The following is a 22,256-nucleotide window of genomic DNA, read 5'->3' on the forward strand; positions in this document are numbered from 1 at the left end:
CCCGCCTGATCAGCCCTCCGTACATGTACAGTGCTGGTCCTTAAGTCACGTCCACCAGCACCGTACGGCAAGGGTCCTCTACAGGTTAAAGGGGTTTTCTGGGACTTAAATGGGTTCTGCAGTTTTTTTCTTTCTGATGATCTATCCTCTGTTTGAGAAGACCGCAGCACCCCAGTAGCACCGCGGCCTTCTCAAGTGAACGGGGCTGAGCAGCACCCAGGCCAGTGATACTAGTCGTGACGTCACTAGGTCTGCGGTAAACAGCGAGAAGGCAGTGGTGCTACTGGACCCTTGCAAATCAGATGCTGATGATCTATAAAGAAAGAAAAACTGCCGAAACCCTTTAAATATTGGTGACCTATCCTTAGCTCAGCTGATAGAAGAAGCCGCGTTGCACTAGAACTAGCGCAGCTCTGTAAACTATGTAGTGCAGGGGTCAGCAACCTCCAGCACTCCAGCTCTGGTAAAAGTACGACTGCCAGCATGCACATTTGTTTGGTTGTTCTCAGGACTCTCATAGAAGCAAATGGAGCATGTTGAGAGCTGGAGTTTCATCACAGCTGGAGTGCCGGAGGCTGTTGATCACTGGTGTAGTGACTGTAAAATATACTGAAAACTGAATCCCATTCAGATTCTTGCAATGTGGCTCCTCCTATCAAGCTGATTGTTGCATAGAGTCGGACCCCCACTCCTCTGATACTGATGACCATCAATATTTAGGTCCTGAAAAATCCCTTTAATATTAAGAGGTATTCATGACCCTGAAAAACTACTAATATACTTAGGATTACTAGTATTAGTGTTAACATATTTCACAATACTGCACATAAGAGTTTTAAATGTACAGGAGAGAGGACCACGCTGATCATAAAGGCTTAAACTCTACAGCAGACAAGACCTGGACCACTGGACATTCATTCTGTGCCTTCTGCGTGAGTGATGAGAGGGGATGTTAAAGTTCTGCAGCATATGTAATAGCAGAAAGTATCCAGCAGAGGGTGCACTGCTAAAACCTGCTGAGGCTCGTGCGCTGATGGCTTCTATCTTCTAGTATCCTGTACCTGTACTGGACACTCCTGCGATGTTACTGGGCTCACTGATGAGATCTTGCATGACGGCCAACACCCGGAACTCATACCAGGTGTCCTAGAAAGAAAAGCACAAGATACAGCTGCAGGAAGGAAATGGAAAAGATCGGAGGTTCACCTGGGCTTCATGAGATAGCATCAGGATGTGTTTCACACGAAGAGCAGCATATGAGGAATTGCTCACCTGATGGATGTTGGAAAAAACGTAAGCAATAGAGATGCCTGCAGATTCTGCAATACTCAGAGGTATATAGAAGGACAAAGTGCACGTCCCTGCAGTCATGTCAGGCGAGGATAATAATGTAGATTATCTCTTAACATCGCCAATTACAATGCAGCAATACAAAAAAACAAACAGGACTGGCGCAAAGGAACCTAATGATGTCGCAAAGTGCTTAAAGAGGACCGGTCACCTTTCCTGACATGTCATTTTTAGTAACTACTTGCCCCAATTCTGGAGCATCCATTGTTATGACTATGTTGTGCCATTCCTGTATTATTCCTACTAGAAGTTTACAAATAAATTGCCACCAGTCAACAGTATAGGTTCTGCTGGGTGTTACCAGTGGTGAGTGTGTCTGATAGGGATGAGCAAACTTGTGTTATCCCTATCCGTTATGGATTCCGCTACCACGGACCATAAGTTTAACTTGAAAACACAAGTTCGCTCAACACTGGTGTCTGACTCTGTCCATCGAGTGGTGCTAGAGTCAGACTGTGCACACCCTCGACTAGTAACACCCATCTGTACCCTTAGTGCAGACTGCAAGCAATTCATTCAGAACATCTAGTAGAAATAATAAAGGAATGGCACAACATGGTGCCATAAGAATAGATGTTCCAGAACTGTTATTACATGGGGAATGCAAGTAGTTACTAAAACAGACATGTCTGGAGGGGTAAAAGGTCCTCTTTAAGACACCACCAATACCTGGAGTGCGAGGCAGGACAAAGATCTGAGAAGCAAACAGATCTCATCACAAAGCAAATGTTCGAACAGAAAACAATCAGCAGCTGCATATCTCCTAACCCCATAAACAGTAACCCCCAATGTTCAGACTCCCTACACCTGCTACATAAGGGCTCATGCACACGACCGTTGCCTGTTTTGGGGTCCGCAAGTTACATAGTTGTTAAGGTTGGAAAAAGACAAAAATCCATAAAGTTCAAACTGTAATCCCGGTATATTGATCCCTGGATCAAGGTCCATCTTCCTGTACAGGTTTATTATGTCCCCCTTAGACGTCTTTTTTAAAGGCTAAACAAATTCAGTTTGTTTAATCTTTTCTCATAACTAAGACCTTTAGGCTCCATTCACACGTCCATGGTGTGTTGCGGATCCGCAACACACCCGCCCGGCACCCCTATAGAAATGCCTATTCTTGTCCGCAGCTGCGGACAAGAATAGGACATGTTCTATCTTTTGCGGAGCTGCGAACCCGAAGATCGGGACCGCGCTCCGCAAATGCGGACAGCACACTGTGCTGTCCGCATCCATTCCGTCCCCATAGAGAATGAATGGGTCCACACCCGTTTCGCAAAATTGCGGAACGGATGCGGACGTGTGAATGGACCCTTAGGCCCTTTATCAGTTTAGTTGCTCTCCTCTGTACTTTTTATAACTCCAGGGCATCCTTTTTATGGACTGATGCCCAGAACTGAACTGTGTATTCCAGGTGAGGCCACACCAATGCCTTGTATAGTGGCAATATTACATCCCTGTCCCGCGAGTCCACACCACTTAATACAAGACGAAATTCTGTTGGCCTTAGAGGCAGCTGACTGGCATTGCATGCTGTTATTTAGTCTATGATCTACTAACACACTCAGATCCTTCTCAACAAGTGACTATCCCAGTTTTACTCCCCCTAGGACATATGCTGCATGCAGATTATTAGCCCCCAAATTGCGGATCTGCAAAACACGGATACCGGTCAAATGCAGAACAGAACGTCCGGCCTATAATAGAACAGTCCTATGCTTGTCCGTAATGAGGAGAGAAATAAGACATGTTATATATTTTTGCCATGGAACGGACATACGGATGTGGACAGTGAATAGGTCCTTATCCGACCCGCAAAAAATGCGGATCGGATGTGAATTAAAAAATACGTTTGTGTACATGAGCCCCAAGGGTGCTGCCACACCTAGTGTCAATGCTGTGGATTTTCCTCAGCGGAATGGCATGCAGAAAATCTGCTGCATTTACCGTAGTAGCAAAGTGGATGAGGTTTAAAAAATATTCACATGCTGCAAAAAATGTTCCGCAGTAAAATCCAGACATAAATGTACATTCTGCAGATTTTAAATCCCCAGCATATCAAATTATGTTTAGGGATATTGTCCATGGATTTCACCCTTTGCAGTACAGAGGGTAAAATCTACGGCAAATCAACAGTGTTTCTGCACCGAGAAAAGCCAATAAATCTGCACGATTTGGTGCCGATTTTGCAGCTATAGATTCTTTTCAAATCACTATAGGGCACATTTACTAAGACAGTTTTTTACGCCGTTCTTAGTTTCCGCCCCTTGCGCTGCCATTAGATTTGTCTAATTTATGGATAAGGCATGTGCCTTGTCATAAATTAGGTGCATCTCTGCAGTCCTTGCGTCTGTCGAGAAAACTATGCCAGCCCCTGGTTGGCATGGTTTTTCTCCAACATTTATGCATGTTTACACGCGTTAATGTTACTAAATTTTCCGGGGTCAGAGTCCAGGCCCTGGCAGGGCCCCTGATATGCTCCCGCTCCACTCCCTTCCCACCCAATTGCTAACACGGCGTGAAACCAGCCGTGCGACTAAATATTGTCACTCGGCCGGTTAAAAAAGGGACTATTTTTCCGAATAAAATTGTTGTAAGTTCCTTAATAAATGACCCTTTATGTGTTTGTACCCTTGAAAGTCGTCCAATGATCAAATCCCCCCCGCCTGCATAACTATTAGGGCCTATTCACACAAGCGATGTTCACGTCTCTGTGTCATGTTAGTGTAGAATGGACAGCACACAGACTGAACACTGACATATTGCAGTCAATGTGATCCAATTACTGTGTTATAGGTCAGTGAAAAAAAAATTATGGACAGCATATGTAAGCCATCCACGTTTTCTCCATTTTCCACAGATGGTGACTGGTAGGCCGCTTTCAGACGAGTGTGTTTGGTCCGTGGGACTCCACCCACTGCTGTATAGCAGCTACACGTTGATTTAGAGCAATTATCGCAGAGTAGCAGGGCAGCCATAGAAAATAATGGACTTGCAGGGTGACTCTCACTTTGCCGTCCCTGCATTTTTTAAATCGATTCTGTGGTCGCAACAAATGTTCAAGTTGCGCTGCGACTTCATTCTTTTCTATGGCTGCCCAGCTACAGTGCCATACATGGATGTGCGACATGTGTCACACCCAACATAGCCACGTACCCGTAGCCTAGCCCTGCATTATAATTGGAGACTTGTTAGGGACTTGCCTGGCAAGTCTGTAAAGATCACCAGTTTTTGTGCTGCGTTGTCTCTTGCCACAAGGTCAAAAGTCCAAACTCTGGAGCACCCTGTTGATTCTGAGTGCCGCCTATTGAGCATCGTACCTGGGATAATTCCTTTGCCAGTATCTCAGTCTCAGTTCCTGCGATTGAGTCATCCAAGATCTCCCATCGCTCGGCTAAGCGGAACTCCATAATGTACCGATCAAGCGGGAAGCTGTGATTGCTGGGTGGTAGCCAGGACAGAAGAACACCCTGCTGAGTCCGATTGGCTATGAGACAGCGGGGTGAGGTCAGAAACAGCAGCGGCTCTGGGGTTGTGATGGGAAAGGCTTTAAACCAAAGTAAAAAAAAAAAAAAAACATTTAGCACATAGTTGTCAATGGATGAACCACAACCACAGAAGGACAAAGAAAAAAAGCTCACCCAATGTCCGCACCGTCACCACCTCACTGAACGAACTCGTCCCTAACTTATTCTGCGCCAGAACACTGATCTGGTATTCGGTTTCCGGATCCAGAGAGTTTATGAGAAGTGAGGTTGCGCCACTGGCTACTGGCATGGAGACCCAGTCATGAGGCCCGAACTGTGCGCGTTTTATCCTTAAGAGACGCCACAGAACACACATGTAATAATTACTGGACAACATGGCAGACCTTACAGATTCTTACTAGTGCTGAATGTACAAAAAGAAGGTATACAGCTCCGCACCCCTCAATAATATGGGTGCAAAAAAGATTCTTGCATATGAAGACCAGCCCCTAAGCCTTATGAGAGCCCCCCTGGGTCTGCTGGTTTAAGGGTCCATTCACACGTCCGTAAGTGTTTTGCGGACCGCACATCACAGACACTATAATAGAAAATGCCTTTTCTGGTCCGCAATTGCAGACAAGAATAGGACATGTTCTATTTTTTTTCAGGAACTGAATTGCGGATCCCGAAAAAACGGATGCGGAAGCCGAAAATGCAGATTCGCATCCGTTCCAGCCCTATTGAAAGTGAATGGGTCCGCAAATTGCGGAACGAATGCGGACCCAAATTACGGACATGTGAATGGACCCTTACCTCTAGAAGACTAGTATCTACAATAGGTTTGCACACAACTGAATGAGACTTCAGCAGCGTCATCATTACCTTCTAGTATAGACTGCTGCAATAAAGTCTGCTTCACAGACACATCAGAGTGTAACGTTTGCAGCAGCCATCAATGTATCACACAGATAGACAGAAGGAGAAGTGTAGGCATTCTATATATGTGTGATTCAGTATATACTCAGGACATGTATATACACACACATATACACACAGCTCTCTGTATGTTCAGGGAGGAATGCACAGCAACATCAGGGCCTTGTCCCCAAGCAGAATATGGAAGACACATCAAGACAGTGGAGAGAAAGCTGCAAAGCATGCAGGGTGACTCACAGAGCGCCGTACCAAACTGAGAATGTCTGCTCGAATCCTCCGTCATAACCAGGATCCCAGGACACATTTGCTGTGTTCATAGACACCAGGACTCGGATACTGGAAGGAGCGTGCGGACTGGTGCCTGCAAAATATGGTCAATATGTGTTCAGAAGTCTCCCAGAACAAGGAGAATGATGTGTACAAAACAGCAGAGGCAGCTACAGGGCCCAGGCAGGAAAACAGACTATAGGGCCCAGGAAAGCAGAGAGGAATACAGGGCACAGGTAGGAAATGGAGGCTGCAGGGTGCAAGCAGAGAAACAGAGGCTACAGGGTGCAAGCAGAGAAACAGAGGCTACAGGGTGCAAGCGGAGAAACAGAGGCTACAGGGTGCAAGCGGAGAAACAGAGGCTACAGGGTGCAAGCAGAGAAACAGAGGCTACAGGGTGCAAGCAGAGAAACAGAGGCTACAGGGTGCAAGCAGAGAAACAGAGGCTACAGGGTGCAAGCAGAGAAACAGGGGCTGCAGGGTGCAAGCAGAGAAACAGGGGCTGCAGGGTGCAAGCAGAGAAACAGGGGCTGCAGGGTGCAAGCCGAGAAACAGGGGCTGCAGGGTGCAAGCAGAGAAACAGGGGCTGCAGGGTGCAAGCAGAGAAACAGGGGCTGCAGGGTGCAAGCAGAGAAACAGGGGCTGCAGGGTGCAAGCAGAGAAACAGGGGCTGCAGGGTGCAAGCAGAGAAACATAGGCTACAGGGTGCAAGCAGAGAAACAGAGGCTACAGGGTGCAAGCAGAGAAACAGAGGCTACAGGGTGCAAGCAGAGAAACAGAGGCTACAGGGTGCAAGCAGAGAAACAGAGGCTACAGGGTGCAAGCAGAGAAACAGAGGCTACAGGGTGCAAGCAGAGAAACAGAGGCTACAGGGTGCAAGCAGAGAAACAGAGGCTGCAGGGTGCAAGCAGAGAAACAGAGGCTGCAGGGTGCAAGCAGAGAAACAGAGGCTGCAGGGTGCAAGCAGAGAAACAGAGGCTGCAGGGTGCAAGCAGAGAAACAGAGGCTGCAGGGCAAAGGCAGGGAAATTACGATTACAGGGCACAGGAAGGAAACAGAGGCTACAGGGCACAGGAAGGAAACAGAGGCTACAGGGCACAGGAAGGAAACAGAGGCTACAGGGCACAGGAAGGAAACAGAGGCTACAGGGCACAGGAAGGAAACAGAGGCTACAGGGCACAGGAAGGAAACAGAGGCTACAGGGCACAGGAAGGAAACAGAGGCTACAGGGCACAGGAAGGAAACAGAGGCTACAGGGCACAGGAAGGAAACAGAGGCTACAGGGCACAGGAAGGAAACAGAGGCTACAGGGCACAGGAAGGAAACAGAGGCTACAGGGCACAGGAAGGAAACAGAGGCTACAGGGCACAGGCAGGGAAAATGAGACTAAGGCACATGCAAACAGAGAGTGCTACAGGGCGCAGGCAGGGAAGCAGAGGCTACAGGGCAAAGGCAGGGAAACTGAGGCTACAGAGAACAGGCAGGAAAACAGACACTTTAAGGCCCAGGCAGGAAGAGGACTACAGGACACAGGTAGGAAATGGAGACTACAGGGCAAAGGCAGGGAAATGGGAGACTACAGGGCAAAGGCAGGGAGACACAGGCTAAAGGGCCCAGGCAGGCCGAGAGGGCTACAGGACACAGGTAGGAAACGAAAGCTACAGGGCCCAGGCAGGGAAAATGAGAATATAAGGCACATGCAAGCAAAGAGCTCCCCCTATCTGCCTGGAACCCAGGACAAGAAAAAGACTGGAGCTGCTGCTGTGTATGGATTGCCTGTTCTGATACACTGTAACAAGCCCTCAACTGTGTTAGCAGAACAAAGTGTGGACAGGCTCTCAGTTTCTACTATATATGTAAAAACAGGGATGTTCCTATTTACTGTCAGCAAGCAGAGATCTTGGTGAACAGTTGTAACACCAAGTATTTTAAAATGTTATATAACCTTTCATTATACAACAATTCAGCTTCATTTACAGGAAACTAGCCTGGCCCTTTAAGTAGCGTGCACTTACCAATTACAGTAAGGTGGGCGCTGGCAGTGATACTTGTTACAACATTACTAGCCACACATTCCCATTCTCCATGATCTTCCTTACTAAGAGATCTAAACTGTAAGGAGCCACTGGGCAGCACACTGTGCTTACTGGAAGAGGGGCGTCCAACCTGGAACACAATATAGAACAAAGTTGCAAGTTGACGCAGAGAGAGAGAGGAGAGAGAGAGAAGAGGGAGAGAGAAGAGGGAGAGAGAGAGAGCATGTAACATACAAAACTGCAAGAGGGTGCCCTACTGAGAACATGGAAATAGAGAGTAACATACAAAAGTGCAAGAGGGCGCTCCTCTTAGAACAGCATATGAAACTGCAAGAGGGTGCCCTACTGAAAACGCAGAGAGAGTGCAACATGCAAAAATGCAAGAGGGCTATGTCCACGGGTACTGGAATAATAGCCGTAGTTCACGGTATTAGGTGGAAGTGGAATAACCTGTAGATAAAAAGTGGTTCTCAATAGCAGCCCTGCCACATATAATACTTCTGACCACCTCAGAAATCTTGATCATCACCAGCAGCATTCCCATAGGTAATACTCCCTCCAAAAGCACTCCCACAGATAATACTCTCTAACCCCAAAAACCAATAGTTCATAACCCCTCCTCCCAGCAGAACTCCCATAATTATCCCCAAAAGCCCTTCTATAGATCATACCCCCTCCCCCCATAATCCCCGCCACAGATAATATGCCTTACCCCCAGAAGCTCTCCCAAAGATCACACCCCCTCCTCTAAAGCCCTCCCAAAGATCACACCCCCTCCTCTAAAGCACTCCAATAGATTGTAACCTCTCATCCCACCAGCACTCCCATAAATATTACCCCCTACCCCTAAAAGCCCTCCCATAGATCATAAACCTCTCCTCCAGAAGCACTCTATAGATTATACCCCTCTCCTCCAGAAGCACTCCATAGATCATACCCTTCTCCCCCCGAAGCCCTCCATAGATTATACCCCTCTTCCCCAGACGCACTCCACAGATCATACCCCGCCACCCTTGGAGATGCCCTATTATTTATCTTCACCCTGTCCTTAGACAATTTCATGCTCTTCTGGTCAAACCAATCTTCCTGGTTCATGTAATTGTCAGTACTACAGTAAAACTGATCTTCATGCAGATAAGACACCTGGGGAACAGAAGTGTATGGAAATATAACTAAATAAAGACTTTAATGCCATTCAGGATGTGTGAAAAGCTTGGTGACAACCCCTATGGGCACTGTCACAAAAGTAGGAGACTAAGACAACTCACAAATGAAGATGAGACTCATAAGAAGGCAAATCCTAGTATCAGCAGCTAGGAAGTGAGTGCACATTACGAGCATAGCATCCCCCCTCCTCCTCACAGGGAACCCCCAGAATGCTGCGCTTTGGCTGTCGCAGCCCCTCTAATGTTGGCAGAGAATCTGCTTTTAAATTCACTGCAATGCTTAAAATAATATCTGGGTCAGGGAAGGCGACGTCACAGGAATAAATAACTAGAAGATGGGAAAGGCTGGTAACTGGGGCAGAGGGCAGGTAACACATGAAGCATTGCCCCTGGGGGACCTACTCGCCCCTCCTTTCCCACTGGCTTCATTCTGTGATCAAAACTCTGCTGCGCTGTGACTGGCACAAGATGATGGGAAACTGGGGGCAGAAGGGCTGGCTTTACTGTAGAACGTTTCAGTGATGGCTAACAGGGGTGGGGCTGTGACAACCTTTCATCAGCCAGACAAAATAAAAGGGGCAAAGATTCTAAATGTTGTGTAGGTCCCATTGTAACCCTTTAAAGTCAGACTGAAGATATACCTTTCTCCAGGAGATGGTGGGGAAGGGGTCTCCAGCAGCGGCACAAGGAATTAGCAGCTCCCTACCAGATTCTTGCCTATACTCCCAGCCGGGCAGCACCGTAAAATAGGGCGGATCCTAAAGACAAGACAACAGCGTTATTATTACTCAGGTACTAGAAGTGTCTTCTGATTTAAAAAAATGTGTCTTCAGTTCACATAGAGCAAACCAAGAATAAAGGGTTGTTTCATCTGGGACTTTAATGGCATATAGCTAGGACATGCCATCAAAGTCAGATACAAGTGTGGGTCGCACGTTTGATCTCCATTCATTTCTATGGGAGTTACGAAAAAAGGTGAGTAAGTGCACATAGAAATAAATAGAGAGCGCACTGCGCAAGCGCAGCCACTGATTCATTCACATCTATGAAATAGCTTGACTATTTTTGGAACTCCCATAGAATTAAATACAGAGCGTCTGTGAATAGGCTGCTGCTCTCCATTCACTTTAGAGGTCCTGTTCAGGAGAAAGGTACGGGTCCTATCAGTGGGACTTGCACCTATCCGACATTCTAGGGATATGCCACCAATGTTTCAGATGAGAAAACCCCTTTAAGGCAAGACTGTAGAACTGGGAAGGAGGTGACTGATATCTCCACAATTATAACTGATCTCATCATAACAAGACACTCACATCAGAGGGAGGGAGGGGGCTCAGTCATTTCTTCACGCAGCTTCCTCACTTGTACATTCAATGTACAGATGAATCAGAGTGAGGTTGTCGTTAGGCTTAATTCATGAGAACATCATTGCATGTAATCTGTAGTGTTACATAGGACTGCAGGTAAATCTACCTCTTTATCTGTCCTTAGAGAGTTAGCTGTGTGACTACTGTCACGCATTAGCTCTCAGAAGGCTGCATTTTCAGTTATTTAGCTCTTCTTTCTCCCTCTCTCATCTCTTCCTGGCAGCCAATCACAATGAGACTCTTATAGTCTTCCGCTCTTAGTCTACAATAGGGATCAGAAACCTTTGGCACTCCAGCTGCTGTGAAACTACAACTCCCAGCAGGCAAACATGCTCGGCTGTTATCCCAACTCCCATAGAAGTGAATGGAGCATTCTGGGAGTTGTAGTTTCAGAACATCTGGAGTGTCGGAGGATGCTGATCCCGGGTCTAAAAAGGTTAAAGGGACTGCTGGTGACATCAGTGAAGGAGGAAATAGCTAGCTTCTCCTCCTACTAATATACCTGTATGAGAAGAATGGCAAGACCCGAGACTGTTCACAAACCAAAACTGAAATGAAAAGTTGTGGGTGAATCTAGATGCAGCTCACCTTCAGCAGCAGCCGAGCAGGAGGGGACTGGCCCATGGTCCCCAGCGCATTATAAGGCACACAGGTGTAGGTGCCCAGTAACTCCTCCGTCGCCTCCTCAATGTGAATAGATCCATCTTCCAGCAACTTCCAGCCTGACAACTGAGAGCAGGAGAGCAGTAAGGACCACATCTAGAAAGGACTGGAACCTCACGGAAATGCTTCTATCCATCCAGTGCAAACCTCAAGAGAAACCTCCACCATCCCAGTGCAAACCCTTTGAAACACCCTCACAGTACACACAAAACCACCCACAGCAGTCTCCACTCTCCTAGTACAAACCTCTCAGAGCCTCTCCTCTTACAGTAATTCCCCCAAGGACAGCTTCCACCCTCTCAATACAAACTCCCTGGAACAGCCTCTATGCTCTCAACAAACCTTCCAGAGCAGCCTCTACTGTCCAGGTACAAACTCCCAAGAGAAGAAGTCTCAACATTCTCCTAAATCTACAACAGCAGCGTCTACCATCCTAGTGCAAATCCCCCCAAGCAGGTACCACCCTCTTAGTACAAGTTCCCAAGAGAAGCTTCCACTCGCCACTCCTTTTATTATGTTCATCAGCTCAATGTTTGTCTGAATTAATTTCTGCACATGACTTATTCCTGCAAGACAACATGAAAATAAAGACCATTGTACATGTGAGACCCAAAGTCAGAACTACTCACCTTATCTGTGCGCAAGGGGCGGCCATCTTTATTCCATTTCACATGTGTGACAGGTGGCACAGCCTCCACAGGGCAGCGAATGTGACCATGAATACCGACCGGGACGTAGATGATGGGGGGCATGTTGACTACTCGTGCTGGGTCTGTAAGGGTTATAAACATGGATGGTACAAACAATGATACTAAACTGAACTGACTGTGGAATTAGCTCCTTAAAATCTTCTGCTTAAGGAATGTAAAAAATTAACAAGTTAGGAAAAAATACTTACTGTAGAATTTCTGCAACTGTTCCCCTGAACTTCCCAGGCAACTCAGGTCACAGGAAGTGACATCTCTGAGATCGACTGCTAAGTCCAACTGCTGTGACCAACTCTTACCCCTCTAAACCTTTGAGACTGACACGGATGGTCTCTTTGTTTGACCTCCTAGATCCCTGTTATAACCGATTACGAGACTCCCCCCCCCCCCCTCCTTATTTGAACTGACACATTTGATCTCATCTGCGTTTCTGATGGATCTGGCAGGGGATTAGCAAAAATGCATCCTTTCAGAACGATCTGGTTGTATTATCTCTAAAATGAACAACACGGCACTAAAACCATTCGTTTGGGCGTTGGATCCGTTTTCTTCATGTCCGAAAAAAAACAGATCCAGCACTATTGACTTACATTGCGTTTCATGCCGGATTCGTCTTGATCAGTATCCCATGACACACACAAAAACGCTACTTGCAGCGGTTTTGTGTCCAGCATGTGAACGCAACAAAACGGAACGGAATGCATTCTGGTGCACTTCATTTCGTTTGGTTCAGTTTTGTCCCCACTAACAATGAATGGGGACAAAACTGAACCGTTTTCCTCCAGTTTTGAGATCCTCAGACGGATCTCAAAACCGGAAAGGGAAATGCAGATGTGAATGTAGCCTAAGACTGACCTTCAGGCTCCTCTTAGGTACTCAATACTGACCGCTAACAACCGCCCTCCCTCCCTCAATCTACACACTTGAGACAGAGTCCATATAATAAAGAACATTTTTCACGGCACTCACCAGACTTCAGTGTATTCTTTTATTGGAAAAACAAAGTGCAAAGTGCATCAGGAAGCTTAGCAAATGACTACTGGCCGACAGACCGTTTTGGGTCCACTGACGCTTTCTCAAGGCCCAATCGACACACTTGAGACAGAACCAGACCAGGGTAGCACTTACACTGGACAGTGAGATAAGCTGATGCTGATGGGGAGCGTCCCAGGCTGTTGCTAGGCACACAGGTGTACTTCCCAGCGTCTTCGGGCTTGACTCTGAATATGATGAGTGTTCCATCAATCAGAATCCGAACCCTCATCTTCAGGTCGCTGCATGTCAGATGCAAGAAAAGAAAATATGACAAAAAACAGAAGCAGCCAGCAAATATCTGCTCCTCTGCTGAGGACTCGTCAACACAAGAGGTCCTGGTGCCGTAATCCCCCCAACGCGTTACATTTTATTATTTACATAGTTTCATCCAGGGCTCAGAACATGAAGGGTTTAAAGAGGACCTTTCACCTTAAAAAACATTGTGAACTAAGTATGCTGGCCAATCGCAGCGCACAGCTCACAGCCTGGGAGGTTTTTTTCTCCCAGGCTGTGAGCTGTGCGCTGCGATTGGCCAGCGCTACAGCCTAGGAGAAGGAGACGCCCACAGAACAAGGGAAGACACCGCCTACTATAACTTAGTGAAGATACCGGAGGGCATAACGGGAGAACGGAGCGGCGCCCAGGGATAATAGTAAGTGCAGGGAGATCCCTGGGCGCCGCTCTCCATGGCAGCATGCTTAGTTCACAATGTTTTTCAAGGTGAAAGGTCCTCTTTAAAGCCCCTCACCCACTTCTACTTACTTCTTAAAAAATACATTTTCCTCCTGCCAGAGCCAGGTGTAGGTGAGGTTCCCTGGATACGCCTCGGCCTGGCAGGTGAACAGAGCATCCTGGGAAATGTTAACCGTGATGTTCTCAGGAGGGGAAACAATGAACGGTGACCCTGGGGACAGGAACAAACATTACCTCAGCGTCCCGAAACAGTACATGACACATGGGAGCACAAAGCACAGTGAGTGGACCATTACCTTGGACTAATAGACGAGTACTGTGAACAGCCTCCCCCTGAATACTGGTAGCACGGCAGGTGTATGATCCTCGGTCTTCACGCCCAATAGAAGAGATGGTCAAACTGCCATCATTCACCTATATGATAGGGAACAAAGTAGGTCTAACCACCAGCTCTGCACAGTACCACTTCTATTGTCCAGTATACCGGGTTTAATTCTTATTATCCGCTCAGATTCTGTATATATGGACACTGCACAGTACCACTTCTCCTGTCCTGTATACTGGGTGTAATTCTCAGTATCTGCTCTTATTCTGTATATATGGACACTGCACACAGTACCACTTCTCCTGTCCTGTATACTGGGTGTAATTCTCAGTATCTGCTCTTATTCTGTATATATGGACACTGCACAGTACCACTTCTCCTGTCCTGTATGCTGGGTGTAGTCCTCAGTATCTTCTCTTATTCTGTATATATGGACACTGCACAGTACCACTTCTCCTGTCCTGTATACTGGGTGTAATTCTCAGTATCTGCTCTTATTCTGTATATATGGACACTGCACAGTACCACTTCTCCTGTCCTGTATGCTGGGTGTAGTCCTCAGTATCTTCTCTTATTCTGTATATATGGACACTGCACAGTACCACTTCTCCTGTCCTGTATGCTGGGTGTAGTCCTCAGTATCTGCTCTTATTCTGTATATATGGACACTGCACAGTACCACTTCTCCTGTCCTGTACACTGGGTGTAATTCTCAGTATCTGCTCTTATTCTGTATATATGGACACTGCACAGTACCACTTCTCCTGTCCTGTATGCTGGGTGTAGTCCTCAGTATCTTCTCTTATTCTGTATATATGGACACTGCACAGTACCACTTCTCCTGTCCTGTATACTGGGTGTAATTCTCAGTATCTGCTCTTATTCTGTATATATGGACACTGCACAGTACCACTTCTCCTGTCCTGTATGCTGGGTGTAGTCCTCAGTATCTTCTCTTATTCTGTATATATGGACACTGCACAGTACCACTTCTCCTGTCCTGTATGCTGGGTGTAGTCCTCAGTATCTGCTCTTATTCTGTATATATGGACACTGCACAGTACCACTTCTCCTGTCCTGTACACTGGGTGTAATTCTCAGTATCTGCTCTTATTCTGTATATATGGACACTGCACAGTACCACTTCTCCTGTGCTGTATACTGGGTGTAATTCTTAGTCCCCTTTCACACGGGTGAGTTTTCCACGCAGGTTCAATGCGCGAGGTGAACGCATTACATCCGCACTGAATCCGGACCCATTCACTTCTATGGGGCTGTGCAGATAAGCGGTGATTTTCACGCATCACTTGTGTGTTGCGTGAAAATCGCAGCATGTTCTATATTCTGCATTTTTCACGCAACACAGGCCCCATAGAAATGAATAGGGCTGCGTGAAAATCGCAAGCATCCGTAAGCCAGTGCGGATGCGGTGCAATTTTCACTCATGGTTGCTAGGAGATGATAGGGATGAGCAACCCCGGACTCCATTAAAGTAAATTCACTTTATTATTTTCCCTTATAACATGGTTATAAGGGAAAATAATAGCATTCTGAATACAGAATGCATAGTAAAATAGCGCTGGAGGGGTTAAATTTTTTTTTTATAATTCAACTCACCTTAATCCACTTGATCGCGCAGCCCGGCATCTCCTTCTGTCTTCATCTTAGCTGTGTGCAGGAACAGGACCTGTGGTGACGTCACTACGGTCATCACATGATCCATCACATGATCTTTTACCATGGTGATGGATCATATGATGGATCATGTGATGACCGGAGTGACGTCACCACAGGTCCTTTTCCTGCAATCAGCAAAGAAGGAGACAGAAGAGAAGCCGGGCTGCGCGATCAAGTGGACTAAGGTGAGTTAAATTATTTTTTATTTTTTTTTAACCCCTCCAGCCCTATTGTACTAAGCATTCTGTATTCAGAATGCTATTAATTTTCCCTTATAACCATGTTATAAGGGAAAATAATACAATCTACAGAACACCGATCCCAAGCCCGAACTTCTGTGAAGAAGTTCGGGTTTGGGTACCAAACATGCGCGATTTTACTCACGCACGCGAGTGCAACGCATTACAATGTTTTGCACTCGCGCGGAAAAATCGCATGTGTTCCTGCAACGCACCAGCACATTTTCCCGCAACGCCTGTGTGAAAGAGGCCTTAGTCTGTATATATGGACACTGCACAGTACCATTTCTCTTGTCTTATATACTGGGTGTAATTCTCAGTATCTACCCTTAGGTCCCTTTCACACGGGCGAATATTCTGCGCGGGTGCAATGTGTGATGTGAACGCATTGCACCCGCACTGAATCCTGACCCATTCATTTCAGTGGGTCTGTGTACATGAGCAATGTTTTTCACGCAACGCAGGCCCCATAGAAAAGAATGGGGTTGTGTGAAAATCGCATTGCATACGCAAGCAAGTGCAGATGTGGTGCGATTTTCACGCATGGTTGCTAAGGAGACGAGGGATGAGCGACCCGGGTCCCCATTTACTCACCTCACCGCAGCCGGGATCCTCTTTGTTCTTCTTGAAGGACCCTCGCTGGCGTCATCGCGCTCACCGTGGTGAGCGTGATGACGTCAGCGAAGGTCCATTTGCAGGTCCTTCAAGAAGAACAAAAGAGGATCCCGGCTGCGGTGAGGAGAGTTATGTTTTTATTATTTTTTAACCCTCAATTGACATTATACTTAGCATTCTGTATTAAAAGAATGCTATTATTTTCCATTATAACCATAATGGAAAATAATAAAATCTACAGAACACCAAACCCAAACCCGAACTTCAGTGAAGAAGTCCAGTTTCGGGTCTGGGTACCACATTCAGTTTTTTCTCGCGTGTGTGCAAAACGCATTGTACTCGCGCCGAAAAAACTGAACAACGGAACGCAATCGCAGACAAAACTGACTGCAATTGACTGCCTACTCGCACTATTTTCCCTGAACGCACCTGCATCGCATCCGGCCCTCACCCACGACACCCGTGTGAAGGGGGCCTTATTCTGTGTATATATACACTGCTCAAAAAAATAAAGGGAACACAAAAATAACACATCCTAGATCTGAATTAAATATTCTTCTGAAATACTTTGTTCTTTACATAGTTGAATGTGCTGACAACAAAATCACACAAAAATTAAAAAATGGAAATCAAATTTTTCAACCCATGGAGGTCTGGATTTGGAATCACACTCAAAATTAAAGTGGAAAAACACACTACAGGCTGATCCAACTTTGATGTAATGTCCTTAAAACAAGTCAAAATGAGGCTCAGTAGTGTGTGTGGCCTCCACGTGCCTGTATGGCCTCCCTACAACCCCTGTGCATGCTCCTGATGAGGTGGTGGACGGTCTCCTGAGGGATCTCTTCCCAGACCTGGACTAAAGCATCTGCCAACTCCTGGACAGTCTGTGGTGCAACGTGACATTGGTGGATAGAGCGAGACATGATGTCCCAGATGTGCTCAATTGGATTCAGGTCTGGGGAACGGGCGGGCCAGTCCATAGCATCAATGCCTTCGTCTTGCAGGAACTGCTGACACACTCCAGCCACATGAGGTCTAGCATTGTCTTGCATTAGGAGGAACCCAGGGCCAACCGCACCCGTATATGGTCTCACAAAGGGTCTGAGGATCTCATCTCGGTACCTAATGGCAGTCAGGCTACCTCTGGCGAGCACATGGAGAGCTGTGCGGCCCTCCAAAGAAATGCCACCCCACACCATTAATGACCCAATGCCAAACTGGTCATGCTGGAGGATGTTGCAGACAGCAGAACGTTCTCCACTGCGTCTCCAGACTCTGTCACGTCTGTCACATGTGCTCAGTGTGAACCTGCTTTCATCTGTGAAGAGCACAGGGCGCCAGTGGCGAATTTGCCAATCTTGGTGTTCTCTGGCAAATGCCAAACATCCTGCACGGTGTTGGGCTGTAAGCACAACCCCCACCTGTGGACGTCGGGCCCTCATATCACCCTCATGGAGTCTGTTTCTGACCGTTTGAGCAGACACATGCACATTTGTGGCCTGCTGGAGGTCATTTTGCAGGGGTAGTGGCAGTGCTCTTCCTGTTCCTTCTTGCACAAAGGCAGAGGTAGCGGTCCTGCTGCTGGGTTGTTGCCCTCCTACGGCCTCCTCCACGTCTCCTGATGTACTGGCCTGTCTCCCGGTAGCGCCTCCATGCTCTGGACACTACGCTGACAGACACAGCAAACCTTCTTGCCACAGCTTGCATTGATGTGCCATCCTGGATAAGCTGCACTACCTGAGCCACTTGTGTGGGTTGTAGACTCCGTCTCATGCTACCACTAGAGTGAAAGCACCGCCAGCATTCAAAAGTGACCAAAACATCAGCCAGGAAGCATAGGAACTGAGAAGTGGTCTGTGATCACCACCTGCAGAACCACTCCTTTATTGGGGGTGTCTTGCTAATTGCCTACAATTTCCACCTGTTGTCTATTCCATTTGCACAACAGCATGTGAAATTGATTGTCACTCAGTGTTGCTTCCTAAGTGGACAGTTTGATTTCACAGAAGTGTGATTACATTGTGTTGTTTAAGTGTTCCCTTTATTATATATATATATATATATATATATATATATATATATATATACCGTCAGGTCCATAAATATTGGGACATTGACACAATTGTAACATTTTTGGCTCTATACGCCACCACAATGGATTTGAAATGTAACAAACAAGATGTGCTTTAACTGCAGACTGTCAGCTTTAATTTGAGGGTATTTACATCCAAATCAGGTGAACGGTGTAGGAATTACAACAGTTTGCATATGTGCCTCCCACTTGTTAAGGGACCAAAAGTAATGGGACAATTGGCTTTTTAGCTGTTTTATGGCCAGGTGTGTGTTATTCCCTCATTTTCCCAATTACAATGAGCAGATAAAAGGTCCAGAGTTAATTTCAAGTGTGCTATTTGCATTTGGAATCTGTTGCTGTCAACTCTCAAGATGAGATCCAAAGAGCTGTCACTATCAGTGAAGCAAGCCATCATTAGGCTGAAAAAAACAAAACAAACCTATCAGAGAGATAGCAAAAACATTAGGCGTGGCCAAAACAACTGTTTGGAACATTCTTAAAAAGAAGGAACGCACCGTTGTGCTCAGCAACACCAAAAGACTTGGAAGACCAAGGAAAAGAACTGTGGTGGATGACCGAAGAATTATTTCCCTGGTGAAGAAAACACCCTTCACAACAGTTGGCCAGATCAAGAACACTTTCCAGGAGGTAGGTGTATGTGTGTCAAAGTCAACAATCAAGAGAAGACTTCACCAGAGTGAATACAGAGGGTTCACCACAAGATGTAAACCATTGGTGAGCCTCAAAAACAGGAAGGCCAGATTAGAGTTTGCCAAACGACATCTAAAAAAGCCTTCACAGTTCTGGAACAACATCTTATGGACAGATGAGACCAAGATCAACTTGTACCAGAGTGATGGGAAGAGAAGAGTATGGAGAAGGAAAGGAACTGCTCATGACCCTAAGCATACCACCTCATCAGTGAAGCATGGTGGTGGTAGTGTCATGGCGTGGGCATGTATGGCTGCCAATGGAACTGGTTCTCTTGTATTTATTGATGATGTGACTACTGACAAAAGCAGCAGGATGAATTCTGAAGTGTTTCAGGCAATATTATCTGCTCATATTCAGCCAAATGCTTCAGAACTCATTGGACGGCGCTTCACAGTGCAGATGGACAATGACCCAAAGGATACTGCAAAAGCAACCAAAGAGTTTTTTAAGGGAAAGAAGTGGAATGTTCTGCAATGGCCAAGTCAATCACCTGACCTGATTCCGATTGAGCATGCATTTCACTTGCTGAAGACAAAACTGAAGGGGAAACGCCCCAAGAATAAGCAGGAACTGAAGACAGTTGCAGTAGAGCCCTGGCAGAGCATCACCAGGGATAAAACCCAGAGTCTGGTGATGTCTATGCGTTCCAGACTTCAGGCTGTAATTGACTGCAAAAGATTTGTAACCAAGTATTAAAAAGTGAAAGTTTGATTTATGATTATTATTCTGTCCCATTACTTTTGGTCCCTTAACAAGTTGGAGGCACATATGCAAACTGTTGTAATTCCTACACCGTTCACCTGATTTGGATGTAAATACCCTCAAATTAAAGCTGACAGTCTGCAGTTAAAGCACATCTTGTTTGTTTAATTTCAAATCCATTGTGGTGGTGTATAGAGCCAAAAATGTTAGAATTGTGTCGATGTCCCAATATTTATGGACCTGACTGTATATATATATATATATATCTATATATATATATATATATATATATATATATATATATATATATATATATATATATATATATATATATATACACACACACACACACACACACACCACTTCTCCTGTCCTGTATACTGGGTGTACAGATTACACAGACTCACTTCCTTTTAAAAACAAAAGAGCATCTCCTTTAGAAATATTACCTGGTATTTTGAGGTTCCCCCAAGGAATTCACCCTCCCGCAGCCATGTGACAGTAGGTTTTGGATTCCCAAATGCAGTGCAAGTTAGTGTGACGCTGCTGCCCTCCTTCACTTCAAGGTATTGGGGCGGGGTTTCTGTGAAGGTGGGAGGGGCTGAAGAGATAGAAGTGAAAAAACTGGTGAATTATAAACAGTCTGTTATTTTTCGGCAGGGGACCTCTCATTTGCAGCTTACCGGGGGTAATGGCTGTCAGTCTCACTATTTTAAGCTATGGGACAGTTTGCCCAGGAAGCATCTCCCTTGTAAACATGCATACTTTGATTGGCTGAGCATGCATGTTTATTTTAATACACATAGAAGGATAACCTGCTACCACATACCACTATGGCCTCAAGATCCAACATGTCCTGCTCCAAACACCCACTATCCCCCTGAAGACTCTGCTGTCCTTCTCCACACCCTCTCTGCACCCCTTTCAGAACCAAGAGGGCTTCCACCTCAAGTAGTGGCACAGCTGTAAAACCTAAATGAAAAAGATACTGGAGGATCATTGGGAATTTAAGAACATGTTCAGATGGGTGGGGAGCACATGACCAGCCATAAGAACACAGCAGGAAAGCTAAACAGCGGGTGTACCGGGCGGCTTTAACTCTCATCCTATTCAAGACTGACCAGCCTGAGTCTCCTAACTGCCCCTATTCAAATGGCCAGACCTCAAGTGATTGCTGACAGCGCTACGAGGAGACACTGTGCACATCGCAATGGCGGTGGCTGATAAATGCCAACAGTACACGAGATGACTTGATCCAACATCCTGAACCTTTGGCCTAGCTGCAGTATAAGGCTCAATATTCCCTCACCGTTCACCGTGAGATGGACCCAGCTGCCATTGTGAAATGTGTCGTACTGCTGCTCCAGCATCAGCACTTTGCACTCGTACCAGCCCTGATCCTGCGAGCGAGTCTGATCGATGCGCAGCGATGCCTTGTCATGGAGGGTGGCTCGGCCTGGCAGCAGAAGGACAAGAGACACAAATACTGGAGGGTCACATGAGGTCACCAGCGGTGGCTCAGCTACTTTATCTTCACTCACCTGCGTATTCCGGGTCCACGTGAGGAGGGTAGAAACCAAACTTTATGAAGATGGGGATGGGGACACCAAACTTGAACCATTCAACCACATAAGGAGGAGGCTGGGCAGTGAGGGGGTGGATGACATTGCACCCCAGGATCACGCTCTCCCCAGCACGTGCTGTCACAAACTGTGGCTCTTCCCTTGAACCACCTGAAAAAACATGGAAACCAAGAATCTTCACCCATAGTGATGTCCACAGCGAGCAGAAGACAACGGGAGCAGAAAGGACACAGGATATAACTGTGCGCGTCTACCTTCTGGAGAGCACAAATCTAACCTCCAGTGATATCTATAGATACATGCACATATGTATACAGAGCTGCAGACACACAAACATACATACAGTACATGCACATACACTTATATACATAGATATCTTTACACATAGCAATAACTTTTATAAAATGTTACTTTCCATGCAATGTAACAATCATAATGGGGGGGGGGGGGGGGGGCTGAAACCCAGAACCCAGTAATGAAGGGGGCATATACTTCTATGTTAACTATATTAAAACCTTGTCTCATACCTGGTCCATGGTATGAGGCAGGTTATGTGCAGTCCTGGCCCCCCATGTATGTTGCTGTGGTCATCAGAGGATCATAGCCAGATGCCCCCCGTAATGACAAGCAGGATTCT

At 46.3% G+C, this 22,256-nt stretch overlaps 1 protein-coding gene across 4 annotated transcripts in view; it reads right to left on the reverse strand.

The window, feature by feature from the left end:
- The window catches only part of IGSF9B (immunoglobulin superfamily member 9B), a 52,684-nt gene that overhangs the window by 23,096 nt on the left and 7,332 nt on the right, over nt 1-22,256 (reverse strand). For all 4 annotated transcript variants that reach the window (XR_005775835.1, XR_005775836.1, XM_040415577.1 and 1 more), the window contains exons 2-15: nt 21,578-21,769; nt 21,346-21,492; nt 20,486-20,637; nt 13,984-14,101; nt 13,757-13,898; nt 13,088-13,233; nt 11,882-12,024; nt 11,178-11,318; nt 9,864-9,980; nt 8,036-8,186; nt 6,003-6,114; nt 4,992-5,167; nt 4,671-4,897; nt 1,062-1,146 (exon numbers count right to left, since the gene is read on the reverse strand). Coding sequence is in view for 2 of the 4 variants with exons in the window: in XM_040415577.1 (XP_040271511.1) it covers nt 1,062-1,146; nt 4,671-4,897; nt 4,992-5,167; nt 6,003-6,114; nt 8,036-8,186; nt 9,864-9,980; nt 11,178-11,318; nt 11,882-12,024; nt 13,088-13,233; nt 13,757-13,898; nt 13,984-14,101; nt 20,486-20,637; nt 21,346-21,492; nt 21,578-21,769 (2,049 nt within the window). In the remaining 2 variants the exon portion in view is untranslated. The remainder of the gene's footprint in view (nt 1-1,061; nt 1,147-4,670; nt 4,898-4,991; nt 5,168-6,002; nt 6,115-8,035; nt 8,187-9,863; nt 9,981-11,177; nt 11,319-11,881; nt 12,025-13,087; nt 13,234-13,756; nt 13,899-13,983; nt 14,102-20,485; nt 20,638-21,345; nt 21,493-21,577; nt 21,770-22,256) is intronic.

This window comes from Bufo bufo, chromosome 1, assembly GCF_905171765.1.
Source record: "Bufo bufo chromosome 1, aBufBuf1.1, whole genome shotgun sequence".
Classification (NCBI taxonomy): Eukaryota; Metazoa; Chordata; class Amphibia; order Anura; family Bufonidae; genus Bufo; species Bufo bufo.